The sequence below is a fragment of the Rhodamnia argentea genome, chromosome 6 (assembly GCF_020921035.1).
Source record: "Rhodamnia argentea isolate NSW1041297 chromosome 6, ASM2092103v1, whole genome shotgun sequence".
Classification (NCBI taxonomy): Eukaryota; Viridiplantae; Streptophyta; class Magnoliopsida; order Myrtales; family Myrtaceae; genus Rhodamnia; species Rhodamnia argentea.
Window position 1 is genome coordinate 5,488,266 of NC_063155.1, and position 17,100 is coordinate 5,505,365.

General features: G+C 41.2%; 3 protein-coding genes and 1 pseudogene across 3 annotated transcripts; 2 read left to right on the forward strand and 2 right to left on the reverse strand.

Moving 5' to 3' along the window:
* Window positions 1-1,823: 1,823 nt before the first annotated feature.
* Window positions 1,824-4,961, reverse strand: LOC115745491 (transmembrane emp24 domain-containing protein p24beta3). Its single transcript, XM_030681059.2, has 4 exons — window positions 4,657-4,961; window positions 3,309-3,495; window positions 3,071-3,178; window positions 1,824-2,166 (listed from the first exon to the last, which is right to left on the reverse strand). Exons 1-4 carry the CDS (start codon window positions 4,870-4,872, stop codon window positions 2,033-2,035), a joined length of 645 nt encoding a protein of 214 aa, XP_030536919.1. The 5' UTR covers window positions 4,873-4,961; the 3' UTR covers window positions 1,824-2,032.
* A 2,291-nt stretch (window positions 4,962-7,252) lies between these two features.
* On the forward strand, window positions 7,253-9,657 carry LOC115740922 (stem-specific protein TSJT1). The gene is made up of 4 exons (XM_030674575.2): window positions 7,253-7,604; window positions 8,433-8,673; window positions 8,776-8,896; window positions 9,251-9,657. The coding sequence occupies exons 1-4, from the start codon at window positions 7,405-7,407 to the stop codon at window positions 9,436-9,438; spliced, it is 750 nt and encodes a 249-aa protein (XP_030530435.1). The 5' UTR covers window positions 7,253-7,404; the 3' UTR covers window positions 9,439-9,657.
* A 1,662-nt stretch (window positions 9,658-11,319) lies between these two features.
* LOC125315466 lies at window positions 11,320-12,460 on the reverse strand (annotated as a pseudogene).
* A 2,224-nt stretch (window positions 12,461-14,684) lies between these two features.
* On the forward strand, window positions 14,685-16,631 carry LOC115740899 (protein WHAT'S THIS FACTOR 1 homolog, chloroplastic). Its single transcript, XM_030674547.2, has one exon. The coding sequence runs from the start codon at window positions 14,999-15,001 to the stop codon at window positions 16,394-16,396; it is 1,398 nt and encodes a 465-aa protein (XP_030530407.1). The 5' UTR covers window positions 14,685-14,998; the 3' UTR covers window positions 16,397-16,631.
* Window positions 16,632-17,100: the final 469 nt, after the last annotated feature.

Here is a 17,100-nt window from a genome sequence, read left to right on the forward strand (position 1 = left end):
CCGGACCAAGAACCGATCACCCCTACATGAAAATGCCTTTGGTCGTTGTGGCGGTGATAGTATCACCATTAATGACTTCATTGGCGAAGGCCGGTTTGCAACATTATACACCGCCACATATAGAAGACTGCTTACCCTCTCCTTTCTCTTGTGTTTTTTTTTTTTTTGCCATTTTTTTCATCAATGTTTTTAACTTTTAATACTACTTCTAGAATAGAATAACACCTCAAGTATCAATATTTGTGTATAACACTTACTTTGGTGCCAATGACGAGAGATTTCGGCCAACTAATTATGTATTTACCTATCAATTTAAAAAAAAATTCAAGCCACGTGGAATCCACATAGACTTTTATACTTAAAAATAAGTTAATTTAAAAAAATTAAATTAAACTTAAAAATAAGCTTAAAAAAATAGAAGTTGTAACAATGAGAGCCGTGCAAACCTTCATCGACCATTGCCGGCGATGGTGGGGCGGCGGCAACGAGGGCTTGCACAATCCTCGTCGTTGCAACTTCTATTTTTTTATTATTTGATTTTATTTTTATTTTTTAGCTTATTTCTTGATTTTCTAATATTAAGTGGAATTTTTTTTATTAATTTCTGGCTTTTTTATTGCTAACTAGGATTTTCCGGTGAGCCACGTAAATGCCATGTAAGATTTCCAATGAATCTCATTGGAGTTGGTATTGAAATAACCGTTTCTCAAAAAAAATTGGCACTTGAATTATCCAAAAATAAATATTGATATTAAAATAAGCGTTGTACACAAATATTGATACTATGTGTCCTTTTGCCCTACTTCTAGAGAAGAATCTATGTAGTTGTAAAAACAGAATATAATTTTAAATAGTTGATTTCTTCCCTCAAAAGGTGTAACTTCCCTCCACATAAAGGACATGTGAATATTGAATAAAACCAATGAGCAAGTACGTTTTCATTGCCGCATGTAATAAGAATAGAAATTAGATAGTATTGTAAAGGCCCAGAAGAGAATTGGGTCAGATGGGTTACAAGGCCAATAAGCTGTTTCGGCTAAATACCCCATTTATGGCTTCGGACAGAAGAAAACAGGCCGATATCGAAGGGACATGTCCGAGATCAACTGGTCGGCGTCGTATGGTGGAGATCGACGGGCAGTCGTCAAAAGGTAAAAACGTTTCAAGGCGAGAAAAGCACAGAACGAAGAAGTACCTGTCGAGGATACCCGCCAAGGACAAACGATGGGAAGATATGGGAAGTCATTGCCAGACCGACTTGTACCGTTTTAATCTTCACAAGTTTTTTCTGGTGATCTTAGGCTCGGTATTGATCCCAGTTCAACTTTACTTAACAATTTCGAAAACATCGGTAACATTAGACCCACATAATATAGATTAAGTTAGCTTCTAATCAATAATTTGAACTTTGTTCACTTCTCTGCTTTTTTAATTTATAACTACCTCGTTCTAGTTGGTTGAGACATTGATCCCACTCGTGGGTCGACTTTCAAAGAACAAACTGATCGAGCGGTTAGGGCTTCAACACGCAACGCCGCGCCCTTAAAACGTCCAGCAACCAACGGCCATAATGACCACCCATTAATGCCAACCACGCCATCACAGTCACCACCACAAAGTCAACCATCATTTTCAGACCTTGTTAAGCAAAGATCTTCTGGTATGCTTGCCATACACTGGATTGATCTTGCTCTCCAAGGAAAAGTTCTTCCAATGGAAACATTTCTTGAGAAGAAAGCAGCTTTCATTGGAACAATCCATCCCTAGTATCCAGTCTCCGTCCTCGAATAAGAAGAGCACAAGATAAGGACACCATCTGTTCACAAGGGCTTCATCGCGCAAATTCACAGCTCATAATGAAGTTAGAAACCAAAGATTGCCACAAGTCACTGTCTAACTCATGGACTATTATATGTTTAAGCCAAAAAGCAGTGGTTCAGATGAAGGGGCACATCTTTTCTTCTACTACATCTCTCTAAACTCATCTACGATTGACTGTGGGTTGAAAATGAATAAAATCGTTACAGGCAACTCAGACTCGGTTGTATCCCACTGATTTGCTGAAGAGCTGGCGGATGTATACAACTTGAAGTGTGCTTACGCAAGCCAGCAAGAGGTATTCGGCAACAGTGTAGTATATAACACGTTTCCTCGTGCTCTCATTTGCTGCAGCAGAACCGGCCATCCAACAATAAGTGCCCCGAGAGGAACAAAACAACATTTTAGGAGCAGATAATGAAACACTAAACCGAGTCAAAGTTCTTCCACTGCAGAATGCTAAGGTAGATTGAAAGTGATTAATCTCCATATACGGATAATGTAGAGCAGAGAAGAATAATAAGTTACATTATGGAACCCAAGAGCTTTTGTGCAAGATCGAAATGCTGGAAAGTATGACAGCAAACATTGGAGCATGCAAGTCTAGTTGCAGTATAGAAAAGTGGCACGCTAGCATTCATAAACTAACTCTCCATGAAAACTTGATTTGAAAGAGGGACATTTCTGAGTTCATGTTCATTCACATAAACGGGAAATGAAACAGTAAAAACTCTTCCAACCAAAAAAAAAAAAAAACACCTCACCACAGAAGCACTAAAAACCTCCTTACAGTGAAAATGGCAAAACAGAGAGCCAAAAAATCACACATCATTGGCAGATCCACAGGTCAGATTCTGAAGGGCTTCTCCTCCAGCATCAAAAGCTCATATATTGCGAGTGTTAAGATTCTTGCTAAACACATACATATATATTCAGCTCAAAAATACCAAGCAGAGGAAGAGGCACAATGCACATACATGCCCTCTTTGGTTCAACCTTTCCATCAAATAAGAAAAACACACAAAACAACCTTCATTTTTAAAATCAGGAACACGTATATTCTATGAATCCTACTGAACTGAGGGGTGAATCACCAAGCCCATATACCAGCATGTGTGACATATATTTGAGCTGCATGTGTACTATGACAATTTCCAGTCAAGTTATCATCTAGTATGGCCAACGCTAATTTATATGCATCCATTCATATCACTCACTGAGGCATGCCAATAGAGAAAACCAAGAATCTTACTATGACGATGACGAGAATCCCGAGCTTTCAGGTACTTCTGCTCTGCTGTGACAGATTCCAATGCCTCTCTCAACTCAGCAATTTTAACATTTATTGGGTCCAAGTGCTCTGCATCACACACCCCAAATAAGTCATCAAAGCTTAATGTCCTATCAAAGTACACAAGATAAGAAGAACATGAATAACATAATTGAATGTCCACATTAAAGAAAAATATTCATATAACAACAACACAAACCATCTTTTGCTAGATCATGCTCGTTTGGGATATGTCCAGCATGTATGTAGAAGGAGACGGTCTCTGGTGTTGAATAGGGATTGTGAAAACAGAATTTGTACATTCCACTTCGTGGCGCCTTGAATTCGAACTTATCCCCAGATGTTCCTTTCAAAGTCTGTACGACATTACCTGCCGGAGAAGTGACCTACAGGATAGGCATCAGAATCAGCAACTGAATCTGATTGTACAAGCAGGTGGATGTTTGACCATATAATCTCAATATATATTTTTATCTCCAGAGATTTCACCAAAATTTCTAATCTTTAGAACACCCACCCCCCAAAATAAAATACATAAATAAATAATTAATTAATTAATAGGGGGGGGGAAGAACCTCTGGACAGAAACCCGAGGGCCCAACGCAATTCCTAGTCCCACATTCTGCCTCAGCCATATAAACATAGCATCACATGCATGAATATCAAATGCACCAAGTATCAACTATTTTATTACGTTATAATTTGAAATACATCATCTGATCAAGGAGGAGAAGAAATAACAAGGGAAAACCTTCAACAGCGCATCAGTTTTGAGAGAAAAAGAAAGCACTTTAGTACTGTAAACTAAGTTTATGGCAAGATTAGTTGTGCTAAACATCTAATGAGCAAGAGAACCATTGACATTTGCGAACAGGATACATTATGATGAAAAGCATGCTCAAGTTTCATCATAGTCATACTGAACATAATATAAAACCAGATCCATTCCCAAGCAAACTGATTTAAGCTCACGCAGTCCATATAAGTTACAAAAGAATTCCCCGAATTGCCATCAATAAGAACCAATTGCAATCATGGACATTCAGCCACTGCAACTACCAAATGTACAATGAAAAGCAAAAATAGGACATTGTTACATATATTTACTAAACGTGCAACAGAATTTGTCAAAGAAAGAGGCTGACCTAATCAAAACTGAAAATTTGCACAAAAAGAAAATCAGGAGAACAAAAGCATTTCGTGAAGAGAATACATTGACCATTGACATGGATCCTATCCAGATTAGTCACTACTATAGATCAATCAGCTAATGAAAAACGAAAGGAGCTCCTCATACCAAGCACTCAAAAAAAGGGGTGGAACAAAGCAGTAAAAAGGCCCGATATTTAACTAAACCAAATCAACATCCCCCCTATGAGCAACAACCCAGAAGGCGAAACCGAATTACAATAATTCTCAATGCATAAGCGAGTCTAAATCAGACACGAACGAATCCCTAATCTCAAAGGCAATCAACAAATCGACTTCAAAGACGAGATCTCGATACAACGCTCGAAAGGAAAGAGGAAAAAGGCGCGCATGCTCACGGTCAAATCGATCCCGGGGTGATCGGAGCTCCAGAAGATGTCGTGATCGACGACCACGAAGTTCCCGGACACGGTGTCGCCCTCGTAGAGCACGTACTCGTACACGCACTCGACGTCGTTGACCGTCACCGACAGGGACGATACCGGCGCCAAAGAGGAGGTGAGGACGAGGCCGATCAACAGCAAAAGGTTCGCGTATCCGGGTCGCGTTCCCATGGCGCTCGATCGATGGCTTTCGATTTCAGGTCTCTCGCCGAGAAAGGCAGAGGAGGGCGGTGGCTTTGGTAAATTTCGGACCCGCGAGAGTTGAAACGGGCAGGAGGAGTCGATCTCAGTCTTGAGATGGTGTCTAAATGCGGCACGTGATCTTCTCTTTCCCCTTCGGGCCTCGTCACGTGATCAATGGACTCTGCTGCAAACCAACGAGGCTCCTGTCCCAGCCCAATTTAGCAGGTAAGGAGTCGGCCCATGAGCCCAAAAAGCCCACCATGATAGGCATACTTTTTAATGCGAGACTTTTTTTTTTTTTTTTTTCATTCTCTAACATTCAATAGAAGTGATTGATTTCAGGATGGGTAGAACCGATCCAGGCATGACCGGTTCTCCGTACTTTGAGATCGAGAATCGGATTTGTTGCCTTGGAACCGGCCGGCTTTCCTTTTTCGTTTTACCATGTACAATGTAAAGATTAGCCCATTAAGGGCTCAACTTCTTTAATTCTTTAGGCGATTTACTCGAGACCATTTTGGCGTTGACTCGAGATACAGCACCCGGGATGGAAATTGGAATGGAGCGTTGTGCCGATGAGCTAAGCAAACTATTTGAAAGAAACAGTGCCTACAAAAGCACATTTCTATCAGATGATTTTTTTTTTTTTGTGTGTGCGGATATAATATTTGCATTTATCATTTACTGGGTGATCATGTTGGATGATCATCGTCCAAAATGAAAATAGATAATCTGCATTTTCTTAGAATTATTCCTCTTTTTTTGTAGCAATATGCAGCAGTTCAAGTTCGTGAACAGAACAAACACAAAGCAAGAATGTGCCAGCCACTTCCCATGTCTCATCTCACCGTAGAGTATCCCAACTATTTTATAAGGAACAATATCGCTCCGGATGTACCACGGAGTGGAGTTGCTAGAGCGAGTGGTGGAGTGGAGTGGAGTTGCTAGAGCGAGTGGTGGAGTGGAGTGGAGTTGAGCTGTTGAAGAGGAGAGTGAGACATGAGAGAGATGGAGAGATGAGAGGCGCAATCGAGCCGCGAATTCAAAGAAGGCCCACAGTGACAAATCTAAGAGTGAAAGTGTAATTGTGTGTGCAAGGGAAAGAGAGAGGGAGGTGGCAAGAGTCAAGATCAGTAAAGAAAGAAAGAACTCAGGCTTTAGTACTTGAGGATAAACCGATTCAATTCTCAATTTTACTCTAGAATCGTGAACTAACTAGTTTATGGTCTAGAATCGAGAATCGAACTCGGGTACTCTCCGACAATATACATTAACAATATTTCGAGAATTGATTGTTTTTTTTTTTTTTTTTTTGGGTTACTTGTGTTTGCTAAACATTTCGGAAATGCCCGATTCAAGAAATTGCAGGCCGATTCTAGGGAAAATGCTTCGTTTTATTGCCGTTAGAATAAGCACGGAGAATCTGAGGGACAAGAAAGGAAAAGACAAACAAGCTCAGATCTAAACAGTCCACCGAGTCACCGACCTCGATCATTGACCTCGCACCATTTTCCCTCATTTTTCCCGTTTGTTTTACTCGTTTCCGCCACACATTCAATGTATCAATGCTGTCCTGTTCAGTAATTTTACACGAACATCGAAATCCACGTGCCACGTGACCACCGGCATTCTGTGGATAAGCTCTGCAACTTCTTTTGTTTTTTTTTTTTTAAATCTAATCGGACGGTTTAGATTAGAAATAAAGGCCGTTGTCAGACAAGATTGCCGTGTAGCGCAATCACCGGACCCACGGTACGAGATTTTGTCAAATCATTTATACCGCAATCAACTTTTTCTTAAATGGACTTTTCTCCAGCTGCCACGTGCCCGCTCTCTTTTTTTTTTTTTGGTTGGGGGGTGGGGGGCCTCGTCCGATCTTTTTATTACCGGAAAAAGAAAGGTAGATGCTACCTCAAGAACTCATATGGAAGCACACGGATCTAATGTACAAGAGAAAGAGAGAGCTAAAAAATTGATTTGGAGAAGAGTTTCAAATTAACAAACGAAATGGGACCGCTGCTTTAGGAAAGGGTTCAACGTGAACACTAACTCAAATGAAGATCTAAATGAATATTATTCGAATTTGCCGACCGACTGTTAAAATTCAAGCGATTTTGTTTGGGTGTTTCTTTTTTATCCAAAATGAAATTAAGGTTTCCCAACCCTACGACTGGCTAAAGCATTAATTTCGAATTTATTATTTGTGTAGTTTTCCGTTGTATCGGTGCCACGTCACTTTTCTTTTCCACGTGGATAACGGCAACAGTTTAAAGAAATGGATAACAAAGTGGAGCAATTAACGGAAAGGAAAGGGCAGTTTCGAGAATTCTCCGGTTCGTCGTCGTATATTTAATCACCACCTCCACCCTTTCCCTTCACTTCGACCGCATTCTGCCATTCATCAGTTGCGTTCAACCATCTCTCTCTCTCTCTCTCGCTCTAGCTCGCTCGTCCCAGTCGGCTCTGCGATCGGACCGATCGATCGTCGTTGTCCAGTCGAAGCAACAGGAGAGGCGGAAAATGCTGGCGGTGTTCGACAAATCGGTGGCGAAGAGCCCGGAGGCGCTCCAGAGCCCGCACTCGGAGTCGATTTCGGCCCTCAAGGGCGGCGCTCTCGGCCAGCACTTCGCATCCGTCCATCCCGGCGCGGTCACCGTCAATCTCGGGTCCTCCGGCTTGCTGGCCTACTCTCTCGATCGGCAGAACCCTCTTCTTCCCAGGTCTCGTCCTATTTACATTTCCAACCCCTAATTCGTCCGCATCTTGGGTTTCGTTTCTTTGTGGGTTGAAAGATCTTCTCGATCCCATTTGAAGGGTCTTTTGTTCGTTTCTTTTTCGATTGACTCTAAGATCGGGGTGATTATGTTCGCGGATCTTGGTGCTTCCTTGCTAGATCACACCCTGATCAACGATTTTGTATATCGTTTGGCATCATATTCTTGGTTACATTGGAATTCCTCAAACCTTGTGCCCCACACTGGCGCTATTAGTTTTGTGTCTTTAACGAAGATGTGTAGTGACTTGTTTTACGAAGTGGACTATCTGTGGTTGCCGTGTGGAATATTATCCACAAAATCCAAAGTTATATGCTTTTTCTTTTTTATTGTAAAGTTTTATTCTATTCATAATAGCTTGCCGTGTAAGGACCAAAAAAGGATTGGTATCTTAGTTGCTCCGTGTCTTTATTCGACTATGTTTTCCTTGTTAGGAGTGTTTGTCTTTCCTCAGAAAATATAACCTTTTCAATCAGAAGGGTACGTGCCCAACCAAAGGATTCTTGGAGGATGCTGGGTATTTAACAAAACAATGGTAGCTTAAAGAAAAAAACAGACTCGTCACTTCAATTTTTAGAGAGGCAAATGTTAAATCAAACTGATTTCGGTGGGAATTGAGTATGATAGCACTAGAGGTTGAAAGTATCAGCCAAAAGGAGAAAGTGTTACTCGAGCCTCCAGTTCATTTCGAAAAGCAGAAGATGAAATTATTGTATACCACTCTCCTTGATTGGGTCACACTGAGATATTTGACATGTCTCATCCTCTTGGCAGATTGTTTGCGGTCGTCGATGACATCTTCTGCATGTTTCAAGGGCACATAGAGAATGTTGCTCTTCTCAAGCAGCAATATGGATTGAACAAGACTGCCAATGAGGTCACTATCATCATTGAAACTTATAGAACTTTGAGGGATCGAGGGCCATACCCTGCTGATCAAGTTGTAAGAGACATCAGCGGGAAGTTTGCTTTTGTGCTCTTCGACAGCTCTTGTAAAACCGCTTTTCTAGCCTCCGTAAGTAATCATGATTTTCATGGTTTCATTCTGGGGTATCGCTCTGAATCTCTCCCTCCACCTGCGATCTATCTGATCCTTTCTGTTCTCTTAATCATGCAGGATGTTGATGGAAGTGTTCCTTTCTTCTGGGGAAGTGATACTGAAGGCAATCTTGTTCTCTCGGATGATGCAGAAGTTGTGAAGAAGGGCTGTGGGAAATCTTTCGCACCATTCCCTAAAGGTAATTATTGTTTCGGATCGGTGATGCGGCTTCACTGGAGTTTCCTCCATGCATTGGAATGTGAAAAGTAAGGATGGATGAACTCTATTGATGTCAAGCAGAGTTCACAGGAAGAATGTTATGTTGCTGTATAACAATATATGTGAAGACTTGTAGGAAGTAAAGATATTTAAGGTTTAGCAAGAAGGTTTTTGTTTTTTGGGTCAGAAAGGTTTGACATGAGTTGGAAGGGGTTAAAATCGTATTCTTTACTGGTATGCATGTTTTGACATGTGCATTTTCAGCTACAATGTTGCTCTCCCAATGGTTTTCGAGCACCAAATCCCTTTTAACGTTGCCTTCTTTTCCACTCAGGATGCTTCTTTACTAGCTCTGGAGGTTTGAGGAGTTATGAGCACCCACTGAATGAGGTGAAGCCAGTTCCTAGGGTGGACAGCTCTGGCCAAGTGTGTGGTGCTACATTCAAAGTGGATGCGGAGTCTAAGAAGGAGTCCAGCATGCCTAGAGTTGGGAGTGCTGCGAACTGGTCCTCGCAGTACTGAGTCTTGTGGTTTATGGCCCTTTTTCAACCAGGCCATTAGTTATTGAATGGCCTGGCCTTCTGTTGCTTATATCTCATACATTGACAATTTTCAGCTCTACTGGTTGGTTGCTCTATGCTGGGGGTTTGAAACGACATCGTTTCTATGCAGCCTGTATGTGTTGCTTATAAAACCAAGCATTTACAAAAACTAATATGCTCTGTGCAATAACTTCTGGCACTTCATTTGGCTATCATGCAGAGTTCATCCAATGTAACGTTTTTTTTTGCTTAGTTGTTTGTTGTGTTACTGGTATCTTTACTAGTTTATTAGACCAAAATAACTTGCATGCTAGTTCCGATATGGAAATCGAGTTGTTGAAAGGAAAAGGTCCTAATGATTTTCTTGAGGGTAGATCTGAGGATGAAGGCATCCCTATGCAGCTTGACCAAAGAAGAAGCCATTGGTGAATTGGAGGATATTGCAGTTGGAAACAGCTCCTTCATGGTTATTCATGAAATTGACAATGAGTACAAGCCTCATGATTCATTTTAAGGTCATATGTTTTTGTTCGAGCAGTCGAGATAACTTGCTTTCCGGTCTTCTTCTTCACAAGTTCAAAGTTCCGAGTATTTGTGTTACAGATTTAATCAGATAAACTTGTGCTTACTACTATAACTCAAGTCAACCGATAGCGGACTGATCCATCTCAGTCCTCTATAGTCCGAAATATTGCCACTGGAACTCCTGAGATCAATGACTCAGGAAGAATATGCGGATAAAACTGCCTTTTGCAACATACTGTCATTTGCTTTCTATCCGATTGCCTCTTCCGCAGGCCTTGCAATTTCTGTTCAGAATCTCTATGAAACTATGTCACGCTCATGTTTTTGGACATTTTACTAGAGTTTTCCGTTGTTGGATTTAGAGCCCAACATCAAAGGGTGAGTAGTTTTATGTTGGCCTGGGTCTATAATTGATGCATTTACACTCGCTGCGCAGGCTTTGGTAATTCGTTTCAAGCGATTAAATGGTTTGACTAAAGATCAGGAATCCGAGGATTGTACGCTTCAAATATCTTCATTGATTGCACTTTTTGTGTCAGATCATTCTGGAGGGTGTGACAGAAATGCGATTATAAAAAGGACGCACGCGAAAGGATGTATCTGGTACGAATATCGAAAGTCTTTCGTTTGCACCTTCCCAACTGGAAATCATGATTATGTTGATTCATCTGTCAACCAAATGCTCAATAACCAGGATATTATATTTGAGTGATCTATGTGACAAATCTCTTCAGTCTATCAAAGCGACACAAAGTTCTGGTATTGTCCCTCTAGGAACTCTGAAGTTGAGCGACCTTGTTACGACACCATTGTTTTCGCTAGTTGTCTGTTGTGCTAATCATATCTCTACTTGTATATTGGATCAAAATAACTTGGAGCATGCTAGTTCCCACATGGAAATCGAGTTAGCACACCTTACGAAGGGTCATTTGAACTTTAATAACAGACAATGATAGAATCATAGAATGTTTGATGTTAAGGCTAAAGCAGCAGACAAGCTAAGCTATCAACAGGAACTTGACGAGCTAAGCTATCAACGGGAACTTGACGTATGCCGATACAGACTTAATATGAGAGAAGATAGAGGAAGCTGTCGATACTAACAAATGTCAAATAGCAGATAACAAAGAAGGCACTTAGCCTGGCCTTATTGTTCTGGTTGCGGAGACCTCCTCGGTCCTTTGCATCAGCCATGCCTCCCGGTGGTATCTACATGGAACAAACCTCAGTTTTCTCTTATTGCACGGTGAGCTTTCCGTAAGGTTTCTGAGGAAAGTAAGTGATGGTATTGATAGATTTGTGTTCTGTCCATAGTACAGGCTTCGCATGTGTATGGCTAGATGAAGATCCAGCGCAAAAAGGATACAGCTTCCACTTCGGGTACGTGTGAGGCTTTGACCAGCCTGCAGACCCGCTGCTCACCTTCCCCCTTGCTAAACATCAACCCTCATTTTGGATGCATGAGCTAGAACATGCCCACCCGCAGTTTTCTTTGGGTGTGACGACAGTGAAACAAATAAATCAAAGAGAGACAGTAAAGAAACCTTCTGTTTTTCCTAGCTCATGGACTGCAGCTACTCTATGTATCTCTGGTTAACACCTAAATAGCTGGTTCTTTAGATTTCACGAATTAGTATGAGCTTAGTGCAGTCCCCAAATTGCTATCTTCCAGAGTGCAACCATCAAAGGGGTAAATTGGATAAGATCTTTTAATGGATGCACAACCATGTGGGAGAAATGAAAATGTGATGCGATACCTTGGTTGGTCATGTAGATTGCGACTTTAAATTCATTTGCTATCTGATTTAAACGTAAGAGCATCTGTTCCAATTTTTGCTGCAATTCAGAATCTATTGGTGTCAAACCAGATGACCTGAAAAATGACGAATGATTTTATGGTTTCAGAACCAACCTGGCGATCTGCACGTCTTCCCCTTCCGATAAAATTTACTCAGAAGTGAGCACTGATTGAATCCACTATCTGAAAATATTACTCACCTAAGGTCAACTATCAACACCTCACGAAATTTGTACAGATTGATTCTGAAGTAGTGTCTTACCAGTAACCTAAATCATGAAGCAGCTCGAACTGATGCTCGTGATTTTGGGCTTGGGCACGAAGGATCTGAAATTCATGGAAAGACTAGATTATAGCAAGTACGTTATCCAGAAAGAAGGAAGAGTTGCCAGTGTCAAAAGCATTGCTTACATTATCTCGGACTGCAACAGGATCCATGCCAAATCTCTCGGCTATCGATACAATTAGTTCAGGGCAACTGCATGTGTACTAAGTTAAGAAAGTGCAGATGCACTTGCACGAACATAAGACGATTATGACAACACAAGAAGCTTTGTCAAGGTCAAGAAAAATCCAGGCAGATTAAAATAGGACACAAAGTTCCTTCTGTATCAACATAAGCTACCTTGCCATTTCCTCCTCCCCTGCGAGTTGGCAGCCGAAAATTTTTGACGAACATGGAATCCACAAACCATAAATTATCGAAAACAGGGGCAAATACTGTTGCAGAATTTGCAACTAGAGTAGAGTATCTTCAAGCATCACAATGGATAGGACATGAGTAGGGTGAAAAAAGACATAGGACATCAAAGGTAACGCATGATAAATACTAACACAGTACGCAAAGGAAAGTATATTAACGCCTAAAAGCTCGTCGAGGGCTTGGCTTCCAGTTGTGATGAACTTTTCCTGAAAACAAAGCCATTAAAGGTACTTTGTGCTGTGAGGTCAGTAGTGTTTCAGGCAAGTGCAGATATCTACTGTCCATATGCTAATTTGCAGGCTTTATTTCAAGAGTCAATGACTCATTGAGGTATTCCTTACCATTTTAGCCCAAAGTTTGCAGAATTAAGAACTTACTCTAAGCACATAGTCAATTACAGTAATCCAGCCAAAATTTTGATGAAACAAAGGGAAGTTTATGCGAGATGGCCCTTCTTCTTGATAGCATTGGTCTCGCCCTAGCTCCGGTTATTCGCTGTTAAAAAATTCTTGTAAACGAAAACAACTCACCGTCGTGCTAATTATACATCGGTGGATGTAGAATGTCAAGACAAAATCATTTCCTAGATGAACGACAAAGTTCACTTCAACAACGAGAAAGTGCTTCTGAACTCATTTTGATGTAAAACAGAGGATCAGACGAACGAAATTGAATCCAACAAAATTAGGGAAGTCAATAGTCACATAGCTGAACGGAAAATCACGATTATCGTTTTAGAATCAAACAGAATCCTCACTCGCAACCTACACTCTGTTTCGCTCTTACTTACGTTGTTTCTCGATTATTCGGAACCAGGGGTCATCTGCTCTTCGCCTCTGTAGATCAACGAGAAACACAAGCCGAAACTCGGAATCAATCGTCTTTGCGATCAACTCACGGAGAAGACAGGAATCGAAATCCGCGGAGATAGCGGAAGTCACTCGAGAGACGAGGTCATCTTCGCGCGACGATCGGCGAGAAATTCCTCCGCGTCTGTGCGATCGCAGGCTTGGTTTGCCTCCGTGAAGGAGAGGCTTTCAAATTTTTGGCGGATGGGAAATCAGAAAGTGGAGCGTGTTTATATATAAATGGCGGGAAGCGGGATTGATTCGAGCTGGGAAATTGTTTAATATCCGCTATTCGATTTTTTTTTTTTTTCTTCTTCTTCTGTTTAGAGAAAAAAATATTTAATTGAGTTTTATGAATTTACGAGATCCATTTCTATAAGAGCGAGAGAGAAAATTCGGTTTCTTTTTTACTTTTCGCGTCGAGTAACCCCAATTCAATTTATCATGGACCCGCAATTCGAGTAAACGGAGTTCGGTTTCATACTCACATCGATCCCGCTAAGTTTATAATTTGCCCATAATGTTTACTGAGTAATTTTTTTTTAGAAAGAGAAAAATTAGTATGCATCGTGATATACTCTTTGCTGGAATGCACAGTACTCAAACTCCACGGCCAACTATCTTAAAATCGTATGAGAATACGAACCAACGATTAAGCCATTTGGAACACGGGTCTTGTCGGGAGCGGTCGTGCTTGCATAGGCTGACTCGTTTCCTAGCACTTACGACTTTGTGATTCAGTAAATGGCGACGGACATGGAGCATATTTGATTTATTGCTTTAATGTATGAAAATTTGATTTTTATCTAGTATTGAACCTTTCCTCTCCGAGTAGTACGCAAATCAGACTATACAATTAAATTCATTTGGCAATCTCTTACATGTATTTTCCTAAAAGAATTATTCTATTACGCAACTTTTTGGATTTATACATAATGAGGAGGAGATTTAACTGCCTAGATATCACTATATATTAATCCTTGGTTTCACATAAACACGTGAAAAAAACCATTTATAAGAATCTCGAGCTCTTGTAATTATTCAAATCAAAGAATCATTTTTGCGATAACGAGAAATGCAAACCTCTTTTTGTTTCGGACATTGCTAGCATAATCGCGTGAGAATAATAAAATTTTATGCGCTAGAAATTCTTAAAAATATGGACTCCATTATGATTTTTAATTATTTATTTTTTACGACTCAAAATAAGCTGTTAATAAAAACAAAATTTTTGTTCGAAGAAACGCAGGACTCATTGGGCAGCTTAAAAGCAAAACAAAAAGCCGACACGTTTTAATTTTTCTTAGCTTTCGGGCAAACGTAATAATGAGATAGAATTGCCAAGGTCCTTTGCAAAAACCCAAAACTACCGCCCCTTCGCTCTTCTTCGCGCCTCGCTGCTGCTGCTTCTTCTTCTTCATAACCCGCACAAACCACACCTGAAATCCAATTGGCTTCTGTTGAAGTCAAAACTGGTGCTGATCGAGTGACCCAAGGAGGTGGTAATCGCCCATTTATGGTGGTCTTCTCGAATGTTTTCGTTTTGGGGTCTTGTCTTCCCTCTTTCTGTTGCGCGCAAGCTGTTTGATGTCTGTCTTGACTGAGAGGCATTTGTTTTTTCTTGCGCTTGTTTCTTGGACTTGGAGCAAAGCATTAGCATCTTGAGATGACCCGTCTTCAATTCGTTTTTGAATCCGTAGCTTCCTCGAATGAATGGAGCGCGACAAGGCAGTGTGGATGCATTGTCACCTCCCTAGTGCGTTTGCCTACCCTGAGACGAAATTGGAGTCTTGGCGAGGTTTTATTTAACTGTTTGCAGCGGAGATTCATGACCACCAGCAAGAGAGTGCAAGATAGGAGCAAAAACAAGAGGGTCCATCATCTCGAAATCGCCACCGAGAAGCATAAAGTGGTGTCTAAGGTGTTGGTTTTGATGGAAATGTTGAAGAAGGAACCGGAAATGATAATCCCCGTTAGGTCGGTGGATCGATACCGGCAACAAATTAACTTGCCCAAGCCACACAGTATAGTGGATTTTATTCGGAAGTCGCCGAAACTATTTGAGTTGTATAAGGATCAGAAGGGCGTATTGTGGTGTGGAATGACTAAAGAAGGTGAGGACTTGTTAGAGGAAGAGGAGAGATTGATTAGGGAACACTCAGGCATGGCTGCTGAATACGTGACTAGGATGTTGATGATGTCGGTAGATAAACGGCTTCCACTGGACAAAATTGCGCATTTCAGGAGAGAGTTTGGTTTGCCAGCCGATTTTAGGAGCAAGTGGGTACACGAGTACCCACAGCACTTCAAAGTGGTTAAATCTCCAGATGAAGTTGATTATCTCGAGCTCGTAGAGTGGAATCCTGCTTGGGCTATCACAGAGTTGGAGAAATCCGTATTGGGGGGATCAGAGTCTGTCTCTCGTACTCCAGGGTTGCTTTCCCTATCTTTCCCCTTGAAGTTTCCTGCCGGTTACAAAAAGGTGTATAGATATGGAGGGAAGATTGAGCACTTTCAGAAAAGGTCTTACTTATCTCCTTATGCTGATGCACGTGGCCTACAAGCTGGATCAAAAGAATTCGATAAGAGGGCCGTTGCGGTGATGCATGAGCTACTTAGCTTCACAATGGAAAAGAGGTTGGTAACAGATCACCTCACCCACTTTCGACGAGAATTCATGATGCCTCAGAAGCTGATGAGACTCCTGCTGAAGCATTTGGGCATTTTCTACGTCTCTGAGAGGGGGAAGAGGTTCAGCGTGTTCTTGACAGGAGCTTATGAAGGTGTGGAGCTGATTCAGAAATGTCCACTGGTTATTTGGAAGGAAAAGGTCCTAAGCCTTATTGGTTATAGAGGGAGGAAGAAAAAGATAGAAACTTTTACAGACTTATCGGATATGGAAGATAATGGTGTGCTTGAGGGCGGCTCTGAGGATGAAGGGATCCCTATGCAGCTTGATCAAGGAGAATCCATCAGTGAATTGAAGGATATTGCAATGGGGGACAGCCCCTTCATGGATATAAGTGAAATTGACAATGTATACAGGCCTGATGATTCATTCTAAGGTCATATGTCCTTGTTTGAGCTATCAAGATAACTTGCTTTTTCAGTCTCCTCACAAGTTCAAAGTTTAAGTATTTGCTGTATATACTTAATTACACATACTCGCATTTACATCTATGAAGGAAACCAATAACGGACCGATGCAGCTCATTCCTCATAAGTCCTAAGTATTGCCTCTTGAAGTCCTGAACTGAATGATTCAGAAAAAGAATATGTGCGGATGATGCTTTTGGCAACTCTCAGCTCGCCTTGGTGCCAGTAAGGACATTAGAAGCAATCTACATATTTGACCAGTTCAATCCAGGTTATTGGTCCGATTTAATGAGTGCTGCAAGCCAAATTTGCTATTTTGAAGACGAACTTGCCACCCTGCATTTGAATCTCAATTGTAGGGTCAAAGAGATGATTGGGGCTGTAGCTATCATGGAGAACATAACCTATCTGCCGCTATGATGATCAACATTCGCTCTCTCTTGTTGTTACAGATGTGGTTCCAAGCTCCCCCTGCAGAATTGCCTTGTTCTTCTCTTTGCATGGATATTGAGGTCCAAAATATCTAAAACTGCCTTATGGCAAGTTTCGTTGAAAAAAAGGTTTCGCCTTCTCACGAAGCGAGCGAGACATTGCTTGCAGACCCCTCATTGAGCCTCCGATTCCCCGCTTGATCACCGATAAATTGCTCATCAGGACTATTTTTGATGGCCT